The following is an 18,337-nucleotide window of genomic DNA, read 5'->3' on the forward strand; positions in this document are numbered from 1 at the left end:
CTTGTTCTTTGAGTATATAAACAGAATATCGGGCAAGGGAAGTAGAAGACACTAAAAGCTATTTTAGTCCACACATAGTATTGTGGGACGCTATATCAGGGACATGTGTCAGGGAATTTTATTTTCTTTGAGTGAGTCAAAAAGCTTCTATTGATTCAATTGGAGCACTACTTACCAACAACATTTGTGGGGCAGTTTAAGAACTGCCAGATATGAGTATGTGTTCTCCAAGATATTTAGGACCTGGAGAAATTTTTCAGAATTTTTTTGAAACGCAACAGAATCCTAAGAAGAAGTATATATTAATACTTAAATATCTTCCTGATACATAGAAGACTATGCCTTATCTTTTCCCAAGGACTCTCCATTGCTTTACCCTCTTCTTTTCACTACAGGTCTCATTAAAAATGGTGATCTGGCTACTAATGTTGCTGAACTGATTTTCTAAACATCTGATTTTTTAAAAAGGTCTGTATTCTCAATATGACACTTCTTACAGTCAACAAACAACAATAGTGTGTATTACAGCATACTACTAGCAGCACTCCAAAGCCACTTTGGGATGGATAGTTTCCATAAGGAAAACAAAACCAGATCTTTTCTTCCTGCAAACTCCTTTAACACATTTGAAATTGATAGTGCTGATCTGCATAAACTGAGAATATGAACCAGCACATCTTACTCTGTGTTACAGAGAATGTTAATTGTCATAATGAAATGCAAGCTGATCTGGGTGAAGATGTCCCTGGTCATGACAGGAGGGTTGGACAAGATGACCTTTAAACATCTCTTCCAACCTTAACTATTCTATGATTCTATGATGACTTATGATTGCACTAACATTCTGTTAAACTCCTCTTACAACTCCTGAGGTGCTTTCACAGCAGTTATTCCTGCAGTTTACAAAAAAAATGCATAGATTGTTTGATACACCATACATCACTGTGATTTCTATACTTTCTAATAGCTCTGAAACCTCTATCATAGTGCACTAGTGATGTGGTTTATTAATTGCCCTTAAAAGGCCAAACACATATTTTTTAGGATGACATCTATGCTTTCCTTTGCCTTCTAGAGCTTGCCAGATGGTATGTACTGAAGGGCTTTGAGTAGGGTCCTGTCATTGATCCCTTCAAAGTGACTGGAAAATTTTTACACTTATTCAGTAACAGTAGAATTGTTCTAAAATAATGTGCATGCTTTGTGTTACAGAATAGCAAGGAATGTGGTCACAAGCTCACAAAACTTGCATACAAGCTGCAGGCATCTCCACCAACTAAATTTTCCTTGACACAGAATTAATTCAACTTAGGAGATAGCTCTGGAGTCTGGTGGGAAATGGCACCATGAGGGAGAGCGAGGTTAATGTTGAGGCTTGTCTCTGCCAGCTGAGGAAGATTTAAGGTCGCTGTGGTCAGCCTTCTTATCCCGGCGATAGGAAGAACCTCCTCTTTCAAAAGTGAATTAAGATCATACTTTCACCCAAGGGATAGTGCTCATCTCTTTATCCATACCTTGAGAGTGGAACGTGAAATTCTCTTTAAAGTTCAAACTCCAATAATACGGAGGATGACCAAGAAGGGTTTAAAGAGAGCTCCTCTACTTGTATGAAAGGATACTCAGAAAAAAACAAAAAGGATAATCAGAAAAGAACATTATCTCTGATGACAGTTGTTTCCAACATACTTTATGTTTTCTTTGTTTTCAATTACTTAAGGGCAGAGATTAATAATGGAAATATTCTGAGTAAATTGGGAAAACAGCGAACTCGTGCAAAATGAGACAAGAGAACAATATCTCATTAAACAAAAGTATACCTAAAAAAAGTTACAACCTACCAGATCTTGTGTATTTCTTAAACTTGTTTCCAAGAGTTTCAAAGGTTTTTCTCAGAGACGGTTTAATCCATAGGAGCAGACAGTGCTTGAGTAGTTACCAGGGCTGAAACAGTTACAGGGAGATTTTACCCTGAGAAAGCAGATATGGGTGTTGATCAAAAACTCCCCTGTGTCCAGCAGGGGACTGGTGAGGAGTATGGTGCTGTGACACCGCACACGGTGTCAGCAGTCTGGTGAAAAAAGAAAAAAGAGGTCAGAGCCAGGAAAGCATAAAAACCTCAGAGATAGTGTCCCTCATGTCCCCCTCTCCAATGACAGAAACCCAGCATCCCCAACTGTCGCCCCCCAACAGCTGCCCTCCCAGCCCTGTTCCATCACGTCTGTAAGGTGACATCATGAAAGCGTAGCAGAGCTCAGTGATCCTGGGAGGTAAATCTCAGAAAAGAGCCGGCTGGAGGAGACGTCAGCCCCGAGATACTACAGCAGCGAGCACGAAACTTGACGGTTTGCAGATGCTTCCCAGGCACTCTTACACAGGCCTTTTACAAAAATGTGGTTAGAGTTGGAGACTAGCGGCTTATACATCACAGAGGCCTACAAAAACATTGAGGGAAGATGTCAGCACTTCTGCAAACTGTTGTTAAAATCCAGGGCTATGCATCCATTAAAGAGAGAAGAGGGAGGAAGAAAAAAGCCCCATCACGTTTGAGATCATTGGAGCACCTCTACTCCAGTAACATAAAGCAACAGCTGTCAAAATAGCAGCCAGAGGAGTTGTTCCTGCACTTGTATAGGTTGGTACCACCAAGCCAACCCGTCCCCCAAAGCTTCAGAAGGGAAGAAAATGAGAGGACACTAAGCTATCTATCCTGCCTGTGCATTGCTGTCTTATCCAGGAAACAAGATTTAATTTCCATGTGCAGCTTGCTGAGCCACTGGGGAAGGCAGCGTAGGGTGAAAAAGGTGAAGTCTGATGTTGCCGCTGAGGAACTTGTGGATGCTGGGGCAGACTGTGTAACGGCAGCTGGCCACTCTCAGCAGCAGCTTGGAAAAGGAACTTAAAACCATGCTAAAACCAGCTCCTGGTCCCATAGTCACAGAGTGAGATTTCACAGAATGGAAAATACCCCTTGGTCTGCAGCCCTTCATCTCTTATGCTCAAGAGAGGAGAGGGCTGGCTCCTTTCCCCACCCCCTCATCAATAACCCAGCCCCTGGGACTCCCTTGTCCGCAGGGTTCTGGAGATCCATCTGGTTCAGGAGCAGAAATCCCACCTGGGTGACGAGTACTACCGTACCAGTTCCTGGGGACACAATTTGGACCAGAGATGTTTCCATTAATTTGTGATACACACAGCCTCAAAGTGTGAATCCCCCTGTTGTCCACGGGGCCCATGGCAAAGTCCGTTTTTAACTTTAAAGGATAAGCTGGAAAATTTTTTTTTAAGAAAAGAAAAAAGAATAGAACCAGAACATGTTTTTCTCCATTACCATAAAGAGAGCTTGTGAATGCATGGTGTTAGTATCCCAAAAGCTATTAAACTCCCTAGTGATGGGAAACAGATGGAAAATAAGACAAAAGAATTCACAACTCATGTTAGACTGAATTGAATTCCTTTAATTTCACACAATGAATAACATATGAATAGGATTAACTTTTTTTTCCTTTTTTTTCTTTTCTTTTTTTTTTTTTTTTTTTTTTTTTTTTTTAGTTAAGTGCTCTATACTGTGCTAACCTGATTTGGTAGCGAAAAGACTGAGCTTTGTTTTAGAAAAAAATGTTTAAAAACCAACATCTAAGATCATGAAGGAGCATGACATTAAAGCATGCCAGATGTATCTAAGCCTCAAAGAACATCAAGTCCATATCCATTTTTAAATGTACAAAAATGCTTCATGAATAAAAACTGTTACAAAAAGAACATTTCAAACAATGTACAAGTTTTTTTCTTGCTTCTATATTCAATAAAATACAAATACATTTTTTTTGCTCTAAAATATGTTTACATACAATCAAAGTAGAACATGCAAATTACACTTTAAAAAGGCTTTTAAAAACCACTTATGAATACAAACTAAAAATTAGCCAGCACGACTTATAGAACAATCTTGTGCCCCATTCGTTTGATTTTTTTAATTTTTTTTTGAAATACAGTATATACATATTTAACACTTCATGTGCATTTATTATTTAAGAAATAGCTTAAAAAAATAAAGAAAAAGAAAAGTAAAACAAACTAACATGGGATTGAACTGCTTCCCCATGTTGTCCAATTGGCAGCTCTTTTCATGTTTTTACATTTTTTTTCTTTTTCTTTTTTTTTTTTCTTCTGCGTAGTGTTTCATACAACCTAAGCAGGCATCGTAAGGAGATCTCAAATACGTGTCCTTTGTTGAAATGTGCTTCTAATTATCTCAGAACTGCTGCACCCCAGTTTTTGGATGATATGGAAAGGAAGAGGCATTGAAAGGGCATGATGTTTGCATTCTCAATTCAGAAAACCATCCTGGTTTTGTTTTTTGCTTTTCTTTCTCGTGTCTATTTTTGCTATTCTTTTTACTCTTCAGGATACTACTTAAATGTGCTTATGTGCAGTCCTGAATCAGGGCCTGTGAAAATAAGAGTTTGGGAAATCCTTGTGTATACAACAGTGATTCCTGTGTTTTCATCATGTTGTTGTAGCACTCAGAAGACCCAGTGATGAACCAGCACCTCATTGTACCAGACGCTACCCAAAAAATGTAACAACACAAACAGAATATTCCACACAAATGGTTCAAAGCGTTGCTGTCAAGTGGAGAGTCATGGGCTGTAGGATACCCTAGTAGGTGATTACTATTATCACTTTTTTCTGTTTGTTTTTTTTGACAGTTACCCAAAAACGTGCAAGGTGCTTCACAGCAAATTTAATATTGAAGGGCTCAAGAAACTGGCAGTATGAAGCTCTTGGAGACACAAGTGATTTTTTAATTTTTTTTTCCCCCCCTCTCTCCCCCCACGCTTGTCCCCCTTCCCAGTTTTATGATAAGTGGAGCAATACAAGACCCACGGAGAGGATGCAAACCTGTGGCCTCACTTCACATGGCTCACAGCCATGTGATTTTATTTCATGTTTTTATGGAAACATGCTAAGGTGTGTGTTAATCTGTGACACAGCGGAGGTGTTTGAAAGGTCTTATTGGTCTTAAAAAGCAAAAGGGCTTTCACCCCAGTTTTATACAGTTGTTGGAAATGTGTGGAGACAATTCAGAGAGTTCCTCAGTAAATCTTCCTAGTGGTAGGGGAAAAAAAAAGTCAAAAAGCTCATTACTGGAATATTGTTAGGTAATAAACTGCAGGAGTGGGATTTTAGCCTTAAGCCCTAAAACTAAATCCTTTATGATCTGTATGTAGTACATCGCCTTATAATATTATTCTGTCAGCAACTTTCTTATCATATTTATAGACTATGCAACATGCAGAACACAAATTCTGAGTGCCATCTAACAGTATTTTCAGCCTGCTTTCATACAAATTAACAAGCTAATCTTCCTGCCAGCCAGAACTGGCTGCACCAGGCTGTTGTTTGGACAAACAGCCAAACCACAGCGTTGCACTCCACCAGCACCTTGCCACAAAAAAAATCCCCACCCCAACAAAAAAGAAAAAAAACAACCCAAACCAAGCAAAACCAAACAAAACCCCCTCAAACAAACAAAACAAAACATAAAAACCTTGAGTGTCTGGACAGAGCCTATCCTACACTGACATCTTGCAGCTACCAAGTCTTGGATGCTACTCTTCATTTCTCAAGTGGAGGGTCCATGGCGGTGTACCCTCCGAGTGGATGCTCTTCTTAGGCACCGTGCCTGTAGCAGCATTTTGGATAGCACTTTTTGGAAGGATAAGAGCATTTTCTTCCCGAAACTTGGTAGCATGGGAGGCAGTGGTTGTCCAGTGATCTTCCCTCTGAGGGGTTGCATCCCAGTGCGACCAGAAAGGTCCAGCCCAAATCCAGCCCTTATCGGCACTCCGTAAGGTCTGACACGTTTTGAAGATGTGATAGGTATTCAGTGACAGAATTCGATTCTTTCAGACCTTGGCTCCACTCGCTATGCACTGAAATGTCCTCCAATGCTTAAAAGAGAGACCACTGAAGATAAAACTAAGGATAAGTTATTGTCTGACTTAGTTTCCGCTTATAGGCTACCAGGAATATCAAACAAGTTTTTCTTGCATTTTAACCAACACTGTCACTTACTTTCAGGCCCAACGGAGAGATGAAAAAAAAAATGGTTTCTGAATTGACTAAACCTCAGCCCAATGCTTTTTAAGGAAGAAGGGAGGAGCTTGAGGAAGCTTAAGTGGTTTTTTCTGCAGGCCTACAACTTCATTTAATAACACTACACTAATTCAAGAGAACTGAAAAGCAAAATTGGTTGTAACAGAATGAGCAACCAGCCAGTTTATTTATAAGTTGCATTAATTGGAAAACAAAAAGCACAAATGAGTATGATGAATGATGCAAAACAAATTGGAAACAAAATACTGTGATCCCTCTTATCACTTTAAAGGAGATAGGACATCAAGTTTTGTTATAGCCTTTAAAACAAAAAAATCCCCTCTCCCAGCTGCCCAACCCAATTCAAACCCCAAATGCATTCAGTTGTAATAAACTAAGGTGCTATCAGAGAAGAAAAATCATTCTCTAAAAATAATGAGGTTTATGTTTACAATATCCCCTTAACACCATAGTCTTGATATGATTTTTGTAAATAAATAACAAAACAGAAACACAATATTTTTTGTAAGGACTTTTTTTGTTAGGTTTGTTTTGTTGTTGGTTTTGTTGTGGTTTTTTTTTTTTTTTCCTTAGTGTCATGCTATTGGAAGTTTCCTTGGCAATAAGCCAGTTCAAAGATTTCTCAGAAAAGGGAATAACTGTTGGCTTGTGAATCATTAAATAATTCCAAACCCTGCTCCCTTGCTGGAATTTTCTCTCCCCCCTCCCATTTTACTATCCATCTTACCATGCCAGGTGTTGAGTGTTACTTAAGGACTTTAAAAAGAAATAAAATAAAGTTGAAAATATCTATTTCAAATTTCAACAACTGACTTCTTTTCTAAAAGCATTGTTACTGCAATGGAACAGTTTCACGTTCAGTCTTTGTTTTAGTTAAACATTTTAATAGGGCTGTGGAAATGGAGCTCGGATATTTTACCCAAGTTAAATCAATGGCTAACGTACAACTTGAATGAGAAATGTACAATTTGAATTGACCATTTAAAGAGACGATTTGTCACACACAGTTTGCATCCATGCAGACTGAGAGCTTTATAATTACATTATGTACAAAAAAAAAAAAAAATTGTTACTTTATTAAGGCAACCACAACTTGGAGAACATGTCCAAAGTGGCATTAATACAATTGCAGTGGTGATACCCTTTGAACATTTTAATCTTCATTTTCAGATAAGAACACTTATTTCTTTTCTTTTTTTTTTTAGAAATAATTGCCAAGAAAGAGCCTATTTTCCATAGGGTTTTGTTCTCTACTTTTTTTAAAACAATCTACTTTATCTATTTTTTTTTAAAAGAACATGTCAAGGCATTTCTAACCAATGCAAATTGTTCAGATCCTGGGTTTCCCATCAGTTTCTCTGGGAATTGCAGGTGGCAAGAACTGGTAGGTTTGGGACCTGCCTTTTTTACTCCAAATTTTCTGTCCTATATTTTTTTTAATTTTATATTTTTTATATTTTTTTTGTGATTTTGTCCATGTTTATAACTGTTATCCCCATAAGTGTCTTGCTGTTCTCTACTCATATGTACCGAGCATCAAAACAACTTGGCTGACGGGTGACCCTTTTCACATGCCATTGAAAATGCCAAGTTGCTTCATAGAAACGTGCTATCATAACTGAATATCCATGTACACATTATTTTAAATGTTGTGATATTTTGTTGTTGCTTGGAATAGCACTCAAAACGAGTGTGCACGCGTGTAAGGCTCTACTTTTCTATTGCCTATATTGCAGCTAGTTGTAACTAGGCAAGTAAATGAGAAAGAAATATATAGTTCTAGCAAGAAGCCAGGCATTTTGGGTTATGCTACCCCAAAGCCTGGTAGGTATATAAAACTGGAAAGAAAAAAAAAAATCAAGCAGATTATAATCAAGATCACAGTTGAGAAAATTACACTATTTTTTTGTTGTGGTTTTTTTTGTTTGTTTGCTTCTTTCTTCTTTTTTTTGTTTCTTTTTTTTGTTTGTTTGTTTTTTTCTATTTTTTTCTTTTTTTTACAGTGATTTCTACTATGGTATGGTTACTCTTAGTTTCACCTGGCCTGCCAAACAGAATCGGAGTGGAGCGTGCAGCCCTAGCGACAACGTTCAGCTCTCTGCCAGGACAACCTCCCCGCCTCCAGGTACGGTATGAGAACAGCAATACTGAGATGCTGATTAGTTTTGGAAACTCTGAAAAGTAGATAATACAATAATATCCCCAAATGTGACACACATCCCCATTTTTTCCCTCACCCCTCACCTTTTCCGCACCCTTTCCCCACCTCTTTCCTGTGGGGTCCTGGGGCTAAAGAGATGAAGAGGAAGATGAGAACGCCGGTGGGCACAGCTCTCCACGGCGGGTTTTGGCCGCCGAAGGGATAAGTCCGCTGCTGCCGCGGGGACGAAGTGAACCGTGTGTCTCCGGTCCCTCCATCCCGGCGTGCCCCGCTACCGGCGCCCGAAATGCGGCGAGGTTCGCCGGCCCTAGGGAAGGCCGTCGCCCTCGCTCCCTCGGCCCTTGCGGTGCCGCTTCACTTTCATGTCCTCCTCGTCCTCCTGCATGGACTTGCTTTTCCTTTTCCCAACACGAGGCGTCCGGGGAAGATGGAGAGGGGGCGGGGGAGGGGGAGGAGGAAGAGGAGGTGGCAGAGGTGGCGTCTCTCGTGCCATGTGTATGACAGCCTCGATGGTGGCCATGATTGTATCTTGAGTGGCTGCTTGCTCCAATATCAGAGGGTTGAATGTTGGTCTCTGACCTCTTTTGCTGGGAAGGTCAACGCATTTTTCCAGAACGGGCATTTGGTCTCTGGAGTCTTCGTCGAAGGAGAGGGGTTGCTTCCGAGGACGCCCCCTCCGCTTCTTGACGAAGTTATTGCCTGTCTTTGATTGTCTCTGCAGCCGCTTGGCTTTCAGGATCTTGTTCACATGATCCAGGTTCTTCTTCGTGGACAGGATCTTGGTGTAGTTGCACATCTTGCGCACTTCGCACTGGATCGCTTCGATTTCACGGCGCTTGAACCTTTTTTTCAGCGGTGGGCTGGCTGTTGGGAGACAAGGACAGAAACAGGGGTGGGTCAAACAACAGCAAACGGAAACTCTCCATTGTCTGATTTCAGTGTCACAAAGTCTGGATGCTTTCAAGCCCGGTAAACTGACTATGACTACTGAAAAAGCAGTGCTTGTGAGGAAGGACTATGCAAAGAAAAACAACTAAAACAAAGTTAAAAGATTATTTATTACAGTCCCAGAAGAATTGCTGTTACCTCCTTTTCACTGTCCTAGATTAAAACACAACTTTGACTATTAAGCAGTACTTGGAGATTTCTTTATAGCTCTCCCCTCTTCTAAAGCAACAGGGCTTTTCTACAGCAATGATTTACCATGGATTTGCTTCATTCTCATTTCTAAACCTCTAGTGGGATGGAAGGAAGGGCTGCTTAGGATAGATTTCACATTGGCCCACCTTAACTATTAAACTTTCTATACTCCAAACATACATACGCTCCTGAGGTACTCACCCTGGCCTTTAGTGCTTGCCACGGCTGCCAGTTAGTATGAAGTGTTTGTTACTGAAAGTAGTGGGCACAAACAAACTGCATGGGTCACTTCACCTGTGGCAAATTCATTAACTCTGCCTGGGGTTCTTTACTACCATCTTCACAGACACTAGCTGAAACTACTCAGTCATATAATTGACTTTAGTGGCCCCTGAAGTAAGCTTACTCCTGGTTCAGATCACTTACTTTAGATCTGAATGAAGTCCAAAGCAGTTAAGACTCTTGCCAAGGTCATGTTGTGAGTCATTGTCAGAGCTGGAAAGAGTACCCAGCATTTCTTGGCTTCTGGTCCTTTGATTAGGACATGAGACCTTGCTTGTTTTTCTTAAATTGTCTCACTGTCCTTTACTGAATGTGGCATCTGTTCAGAGTTCAGGATTTGCACGGGGATTATAAGTAACTACCCCTTTGTGAGAGAAACAGAATGTATTAATTCTGCTATTGCAATAACTGGTGTTCCCTTTCATTCCTAACATATCCATTCTGCGCTGCTGGGAAAGAAATGATGATGTTGAGAATTTCTCTTCAGTAAAGAAAAAAATATTCCACTAAATTAACCTCAGCCCACATCTTCTTGCAAACTTAATTTACACCTGACTGTCAAACAGTCATTTGGGTTTGAAATCCTTGAAGTTTCCAGAGCAGCCAAGGTTTCAAGAAAGGTTCATTTGGGGGTTATCACTCCCTTCATGGCTAACAGGCTAATCTTCTAGCAGTAGTTTAAATAAAGTTGCTATTGTAGCATTTTGTGTAGATAACCAGGAGCTGTCAAGTGGTAGAATATCCTCTTGCTTGCTATGGGCTATGACAGATTCAGCATACAAACCTCACTCACTGTCCTCCCCTCATGGAGAACGTAATTTATTGGCTCTTATACCACCATGTTGCTTGGATCCAGCAAAGATCTTGCATAAACAAACCCAAGTTACAATGCAAGAAGCAGGAGTGAGTCATAAACAAAACACAGACATATGCTCTCTTATAAATAAAGACCTGGATGGCCAACTTCCCAAAGTCTGGTTTTCATTAATTACAAAACAAAATACATTTTCCATATGTAACGCACTCCCCACACCAAAAAGAAAAATAAAACCCACTTGCAGCTTGAGATTCACAGAGGACAAAAGAGGAATGCAGTCATTTTGGTACCAAAGAAAAATAGAAAGGAAATGAAATAGCCAAGTTGCTCAGGAAAAGCCCACTAGTTGCACAAAATTCCTCTCAAGAAGGTGACCTCTAAAGTGTGGATGCAAAGGCAAGTGGCAGTGAGATATTTCTCAGCTGTCTGATCAAAAAAGTTTAGATCTCTGTCACCAAAAAAAGATTACTCTCATCTGGCCCCACTGGAGACTGAAGTATACAGTCCCAATATTTCCAGCCCTAAGCTTTCGACTCCTTTTAGTCCCTCCCAGATACTGAGAGTAGTTTCAGCTCAGAAGATTTGAGAAGTCAAACATTTTGCACACTCTTCATATTCACTGTCCATTTTTTGCATTTTCAATTTTTTTTTTGAAAGTTCCTATACTCGTTGCATTTTTTTTTCTAGAAAATAAAGTTGAAGATTTTCAGTTGATGATGGAAATCTTGAAGATGGGAATTTTAGCAAAAATACAGGGAAAAATTGCAAGGTTTGTGGTGAAATCAGGAGATTTGGCATTACTCTCAGCTTTCATTGGAAAGAAAGCCAAAGGACAGGAAATTAATTTCAAATACAGCATTAACCACGTGTCTGCAGAGATTTTATGTCTTTACTGAGAATTATCAGTAGTCAGTTGTTTCTGCAGTTCAGTATTACCACCCAACCGCAGTCAATGGAGATGTCATCTGTGTAGTAGAAGATAATCTCTGTTTCTGAAATGGGAATTCAATGCGACTTAAGATGACCATGGACATCCTTCCGACACCCTGGTACTGGATAAGGAAGGTGAAGGTGTCCTGCGCATCCTGCCAAATCCAACAGGTGTCTTGGGCAGCCCAGAGGTCCAGGACATCCAGACTTAGAAACCTGAGTGGAGCTTGATGGTGAGTAGACAGTGCCTGAGTGGAGCAAATGTAGACATCGACTTTCTGCCAAACCGCCTAGTTCTCCAAAATTAACCAGTATGCAGACAGTTGTGGGTAGATATCTATACTTATTTGTATCTGTGAGATGAATGCCACTTCACATTGTCTTCCTTCACATTGTTTAGATATGTTTTTGCCATCCTAAAACTTTGCAAGCTGTCAGTCTGTTTGCTTTTGGATTGAAACTAATTTTCTCATTTAGAAAAAAAAAAAAAAAAGGACTGTTATGCTGTTCTGTGCTGGGTTACTGCAAATTTTTTCTTTTATAAATGCTTTAGAGTGTTTATGACTTTCTCAGAAAACTTGCTAGAAGCTACTAAGAATGCTTTCGCTTTTCTCCCTAGCAAGCTTCTGAACTCGCAAGCTTTAGAAAGTGTTTGAGTTGTGTTACGTAGTCTGCCAATAGTCAGAATGCATGTACTGAATAAGTAATATACTTTCAAGTCATGCTTTTTAAAGGAAATATCAGGAAACCCAATAGAATTTTGACTATTAAGAGTCAGGGACATCTGATTCTACATTTGGTGTAGGGAGACTGCGGAAAAGAGTCTGATGGGTCTGCAGGGAGAAGATTTGATGAGGTGTGCATATGACAAAATATCAGGGAGATCTGCCAAAATAAACCACTATTGAAGTGAGAGCCATTAGGTGTTATCAACTCATCTGGAAGCTCTTCGTGAGCAATCTTTGATATAAAATACTTTGCTATATTGCCATGTGATATACTGCACTGCTGAAAACCAAAGCTAAGTACTAATCTTTTCCATTTTATCCAGACAGATCCTGCTCAACTCTGGACCCAGGTTGGTCTGCATTGTTTTTAGGCTTTGTTGTTCTCTTCCTACACATACTTTCTTGTTTGCACGTGGAAATCTTGCTTTGGGAGGAAGACTTTAATCTTGCTCTATGTGGTGGAATTCATCTAAAACGGGCTGAAGACGACGTGGGGAATAGTAGTACCATATCTGCACGCAGACGTATGAAAAAAGGAATATGCTCCCACAGAGATGATTCCACACAATGGCAACCTCCATCTGCTGGGGGTGAAGCGGGGGACACGGTTATCTGCCCACACCTTCCCAGTCTGTGTGGCCACGCATTGCCTTGTGAAGACCTGAAGATATTCACCACAGTCCAGCCCAAAGTGAAGAGAAACTAGAAATACTCAGTGCAGCGCAGGCTTTTTTACTTTTCCTCCGTCCTTTTCTCACTCTCCAAACAACCTCGCCTAGCAGACCCGAACAAGCAAGAACCAGAGTTAGTCTTAAAATCCAGTGTTCTACATTTAAAATATGGCACTTGGAGGCCTGGTGTTTCTCCCCTCCCTGGGGTACACGGATGCAGTGAGGCTCCGTCTCACAGACAGAGACAAATTGAAACGGCCACAGGCCATGCCAAGAAGTCATGAAGGATTGATATGGTGCTGGAAATAGCTTCTGAGGCAAAGAGAGAAATCCCTAACAAAAATATACATTTCCAAGAGCAACTTAAAACACAGGGACCAGCACAGCCGTGTTGAACGAGGAGGAGAGCCCTGGCAGGTCAGACCCTTTGGAAGTTCCCCATCACTTCCCTGACTTTATTCTGCATGGCTTTGTTATGTCTGTAGCACTAAAGATCCTTCTTACTGCCTGTCATTCTCCATCCCTTTGGAGTTGCCCGAGGCCACTTGCAAGAACTCGACACAGAGAAGACTGCTTGCTCAACAGCTGGGCTCAGTTTGTCGACTGGGTTTGAATGAGAAATTTTCAAAGAGCTCCCTATTAATTACAGAAAACCCATAGCACTGTCCTGTTTTCCCATTAACACAGTTTCTTTCAGTTTTCACTAAATTATTTCAACATCTGGGCTACAGATAAACCAACAATTTAATTAGACTTCTGAAAATGGAAAGAATGAACTATGCAGTCAAGCATACACTTTCATCTTGAAACTGATCATAAAATATTTGTGTGCTTTAATTCTCTGCTGCATTAAAAATCTGTCCTTAATTTATATATATAAGAAAGTATTAAAGACTAAACAGATAATCCTGATTTTTTTATATAAAAAATTAGCTTTATAGAGGCTACTTTACAGCACGGATCTCTTTCTTTCACTATTTATTCAGGAAATGAGAGGAAAATCAAAAGGAGTACACTGAAACAGCACTTTCAATTGCATAATTAAATATATAATCATTCCATATATCTGCAATACAAATACAGTTTTTATGAACGTGGAATCAATGGTTTGATGAGACTGTGAAAGTCCTGATAGCTACATGTAGGGTAAGGTACTGTGTGTTCCCCATTCACTGGAAATTAAGGCACAATGAAAGATTGACTTCTCTATCCATGCCCAAAAAAAGGCATGATGATGCCTGAATGACTTGGCTCAATTTCTGACTGTATAAAGCTATCACTTTCTGGTGTGATTCAAAAGAGAAGCACAAAATATAAGCTGACTGAAAAACATGCTGTTCTGACTTATTTATTCTGATATATTTTAAATCACTGTTCATTGCCCCAGACAATTTCACATTTGCAAGACAGAATATTATGCTAAAATCATTGAAGTATGCAGAAAGAAATCTTAGCTGCTCCTTAGCTATTCACTCTGTATTCAGCATGTTCATGTTACAGGGATGGGAACATTCAAATAAATGAACAACGGGGCTGAGAAAGAAACCTGAGAGTGCCCTGCTAGACCATACAGGCTGGTGCTACTTGCGTCCTCATTATTGCACAAGTGGTGGTATTCGAATAAAATAGATTTGATATGCCAAGATACGATCATGATAAGAAAGCGTTAGAAAAATTACAGCCTGATTATCGCATTAGATATGCACATTTGCAGCTACTTCTCCAATCGGGAAGAGCAGCACGTGCACATGTTGTTCAGTGCAGTGCCAGAAGAAAGAAGATGGGGAAGAAATAAAAGGGATGGAGGGAAACAATATTACCTGCTTCAGATGTTGCTGATGATGAAGGTAGGAGAGATAATACTGGAGTCGGCATTACAACACTGTCAACAGCTGCTGGTTTCCTTCTGGTCATCATGTTACAGGCAGAACTTTCCATTTTACTATGAAGTGAAGTCTGGTCTGCTTTTAAGTGAGGACCTGCAATTCCTGTGGAAGGAAAGAAAATTTGGATGAATATTGATAAAGCAACTTGTCTGGGGAATATCTGGAAAGGAGTAGTCGGTTGCTGTCCTTGCTACTTTGATATATTTCCATATTTTCTTGTGTATATGCCTGTAATATGGTCTTGATGCTAGCACTGATCATGATTTTTTTTTTTTTAATAATTTTCCTTCATGATGTACCATCATTGATCTCTATAAACAATGGTAAACCAACATAATAATTTGACATTACTACTTTTTACTTTTCAAGCAAAACCACACTCTGATACATGTATAAAGACAGACATGTTTCATTATGGTGTTTAGTGAGACTGTCTATTCGTCATTCTCTGGATAGTGTATTCTCCACACCCACACACTTCTCCTCTGTAACGACTTGACTTAGTGCGTGTTTCATCTGAGAAAGGAGCAGGCGTTGGGAACAGCCTCAGTCTGTAATTCCCTGTCTAGTAGACATTTATACTCATTTAAAATTTACCTTACAACTCATTAAAGAGGTGGAATTTTTAAAAAAGAGCAATTTGTCTTATATTTTTCTACCTGGGGATTACAATGCAGAAGAAATGAGTGGAAGAAATATTTCAAAGAGGTCAGATATTCCAGAAGATTAAAACTCATGAACGCTGGGCTGCTAGATACCTCCCTTAACAATGTTAACAATGTTTCTCAAACTCTCTTATGAGTTGAATCCTTTTTTTTTTCTTTTTTTTTTTTTTTTTCTAGTGAATGTGTCAAATTTCAGCTGCCGAGACTGAAATTTTTCATATTACGTATCTGCCTAATACATCTGACTGTCTATCCACTCATTTATATGTAATATTTCTGTGAGTTCATCTGTGTTCACACATGTTACATATATATCTGTATGAATTTACCAAGTTGAAAGGAAGATACAATGCATGAGACACTTTTTACAATTAGACTGGGAGAGTTTTTACCCGTTTTAGAAAGCTCCTAGCAGCTGATGCTTTGTAAAAGTCCAGTAGACCTGCTGTCATGAGAAAAGAATCAAAGTCTCCTAGGATGAGGACTTTGTATTGTGTCTTTGCCAACTTATGAAAACCTCTCACCATTTCTGTGATGCTGGGCTTTAACATATCCAGGAGAGTCATTCAGGTTTTGAAGGTAATAGTTCATAAATTCCTTCTCTTTTCCAATCTCAACCTGCATGTTGGCCTTAAATTACATGAAGATTCAATAATCACAAAGCATCTGAGACTGGAAAGCTCCTCTTGATATCGCTTAGTCCACCCCACCCTGCTCGAGCAGACTCAGCTAGAGTGGGTTGCTCTGGACTCTGTTAGATTAAGTTCTGAAAATCTCCAAAGAGGGAGACTTCATAACCTCTCTGGGTGACCTCTTGAAGTGCTCAGTCCTCACAGTAAAAATGTGTTTTGTGAAGTTCAGATGTAATCTTCTGTGTTTTATTTGGTGCCCACTGCCTCTTGTCTTGTCAATGGGCACTCCTGAGAACAGCCTAGCTCCATTTTCTTGACTCTTTCCTATTTGATATTTGTACACATGGATAAGATCCCCCTAAGCCTTCTCTTCTCCAGGCTGAACAGTGTAAGCTGTCTCAGCCTTTCCTCACAGGAGAGATGCTCCAGACCCTCAGTCATTTTTGCAGTCTTTTAGTGGACTCTCTCCTGTATGCCCATACGTCTATCACACTGAGGAGTCCAGAAATGGACACACTACTCCTGGTAGGCCTCACCAGTGCTGCAAAATGGGAAAGATAACTTCCCTCGATCTGCTGGCAATGCTTGTCCTGCTGTACCCAGGAAGCTGTTGGCCTTCTTTGCAGCAAGGGCACATTGCTGGATCATGGTCAACTTTTTTGTCCACCAGGGCCCCCCAGGGTCTTTTCTGCCAAGCTGCTTTCCAGCTGGTCAGCCCACAACATTTGCTGGTACATGCAGTTATTCCTCCCCAGGTGCAGGGCTTTGTACTTGTCCTTGTTGAACTTCATGAGGTTCTTGTCAGCCCATTTCTCCAGCCTGTCAAGATCCCTCTGAATGACAGTATGGCATATCAACCACTCCCACCAGTTTTGTATCTTCTCCAAATTTGCTGAAGGTGAAGTCTACCCTATCACCTAGGCCATTAATTAAAGTGTTAAATAATTTTGTCTCCAGTATCAACACACTGGGTGCACCACTAGGTGGAATTTGTGCCACTGATCACAACCCTTTGAACCTGGCAGTTCAGCCAGTTTTCAGTGCATCTCATTGTACATTTATCTCATCTGTATTTCATCAGTTTGGCTGTGAGAAAGTTACAGGAGACAGTATTTAAAAGTCTTGCTGAAGTCTAGATAAGCAACACCAGGTTGATCAGGCATGATTTTCTCTTCATAAATCTATACTAACTACTTCTGTTCACCTTCTTGTCCTTCACATGTTTGGAAATGCTTTCCAGGATTATTTGCTTCATCGTCTTCTGAGAGATTAAGATGAGTCTGGCCATTTTATTTCTCCCTGGGTCTTTCCTCTTGCCCTCACTGGGCTGATATTTGCTCTCTTCTAGTTCGCAGGATCTGTTCCTGATCACCATGACCTTTCAAAAATAGTCAAGAGTGGTCTCAAAACAACATTAGCCAACTCCCTTGACACTTTTGGGTGCATCCTGTCAAGTCACATAGACTTAATTATGTCCAGTTTGTTCAAATGTTTCCTAACCAGATCCTTCTTCACCAAAAATAGCTTTCTTTCCTCACCAGTCTCAGGGGCCTGGGATTCCCGAAGGCCAGTTTTACCACTCATGATCAAGGCAAAGAAGAGAATGAGTCCCTGTTCCATTCAGCAGTGATCCCACATTTTCTCTAGGCTGCTTTTTTTCTCCTTATGTACCTGTAGAGACATTTCTTGCTACCCTTCTGCCCTTCTAGATTCAACTCCAGATAGGCTTTGGCTTCCAAAACCCATCCCTACAGACTTGGACATTGCCTCCATAGTTCTCCAGGTCACTTGTTCCTGCTTTCACTTTTTTTTTTTTTTTCTTCCTTTTTATTTCTGACATCAGTCAGGAGCTTCTTTGTCATTCATGTAAGTCTCCTGACACCTTTGATTAATTGGATTTGCAACTCAGATTTGGTGTGGTATATCTCCACAATTTGCCTGATCCAAGCTTCGTGCTGACTAGGCCTGATCACCTGGTTGTACCATAAGTTGGGCACGATAGCACTCAGGATGATCCGTTCCATAATTTTCCCTGTCACCAAGGTCAGACTGACAGGCCTGTAGTTCCCTGGATCCTTTTTCTGTCCCTTCTTGGGACATTTTGTAACTGCCAGTCAACAGAAATCTCCATGGTTAGCCAGGACTACTGATAAATGATGGAAAGGATCTTATTGAGCACCTCCGCCAGGTGCTTCAGAACACTTGGGTGGATTCCTATCCATTTCCTTGGATTGTAGGGGCTTCTTTCTACTTCCTGTCCCTGTCTTCAAGATCAGGGGAATGGGCACCCCAAGAACAACTGGTC

The 18,337-nt window shown here is 40.3% G+C and overlaps 1 protein-coding gene across 2 annotated transcripts in view; it reads right to left on the minus strand.

Annotated features, from left to right (window-relative positions):
• Window positions 1–4,848: 4,848 nt before the first annotated feature.
• Window positions 4,849–18,337, minus strand: part of SETBP1 (SET binding protein 1) — a 264,875-nt gene continuing 251,386 nt past the window's right edge. For both annotated transcript variants that reach the window (XM_065656408.1, XM_065656407.1), the window contains 2 exons: window positions 14,670–14,837; window positions 4,849–9,145 (listed from right to left, as the gene is read on the minus strand). In XM_065656408.1, the coding sequence (XP_065512480.1) occupies window positions 8,589–9,145; window positions 14,670–14,837 (725 nt within the window). In that variant the 3' untranslated portion in view covers window positions 4,849–8,588. The remainder of the gene's footprint in view (window positions 9,146–14,669; window positions 14,838–18,337) is intronic.

The sequence above is a fragment of the Caloenas nicobarica genome, chromosome Z (assembly GCF_036013445.1).
Source record: "Caloenas nicobarica isolate bCalNic1 chromosome Z, bCalNic1.hap1, whole genome shotgun sequence".
Classification (NCBI taxonomy): domain Eukaryota; kingdom Metazoa; phylum Chordata; class Aves; order Columbiformes; family Columbidae; genus Caloenas; species Caloenas nicobarica.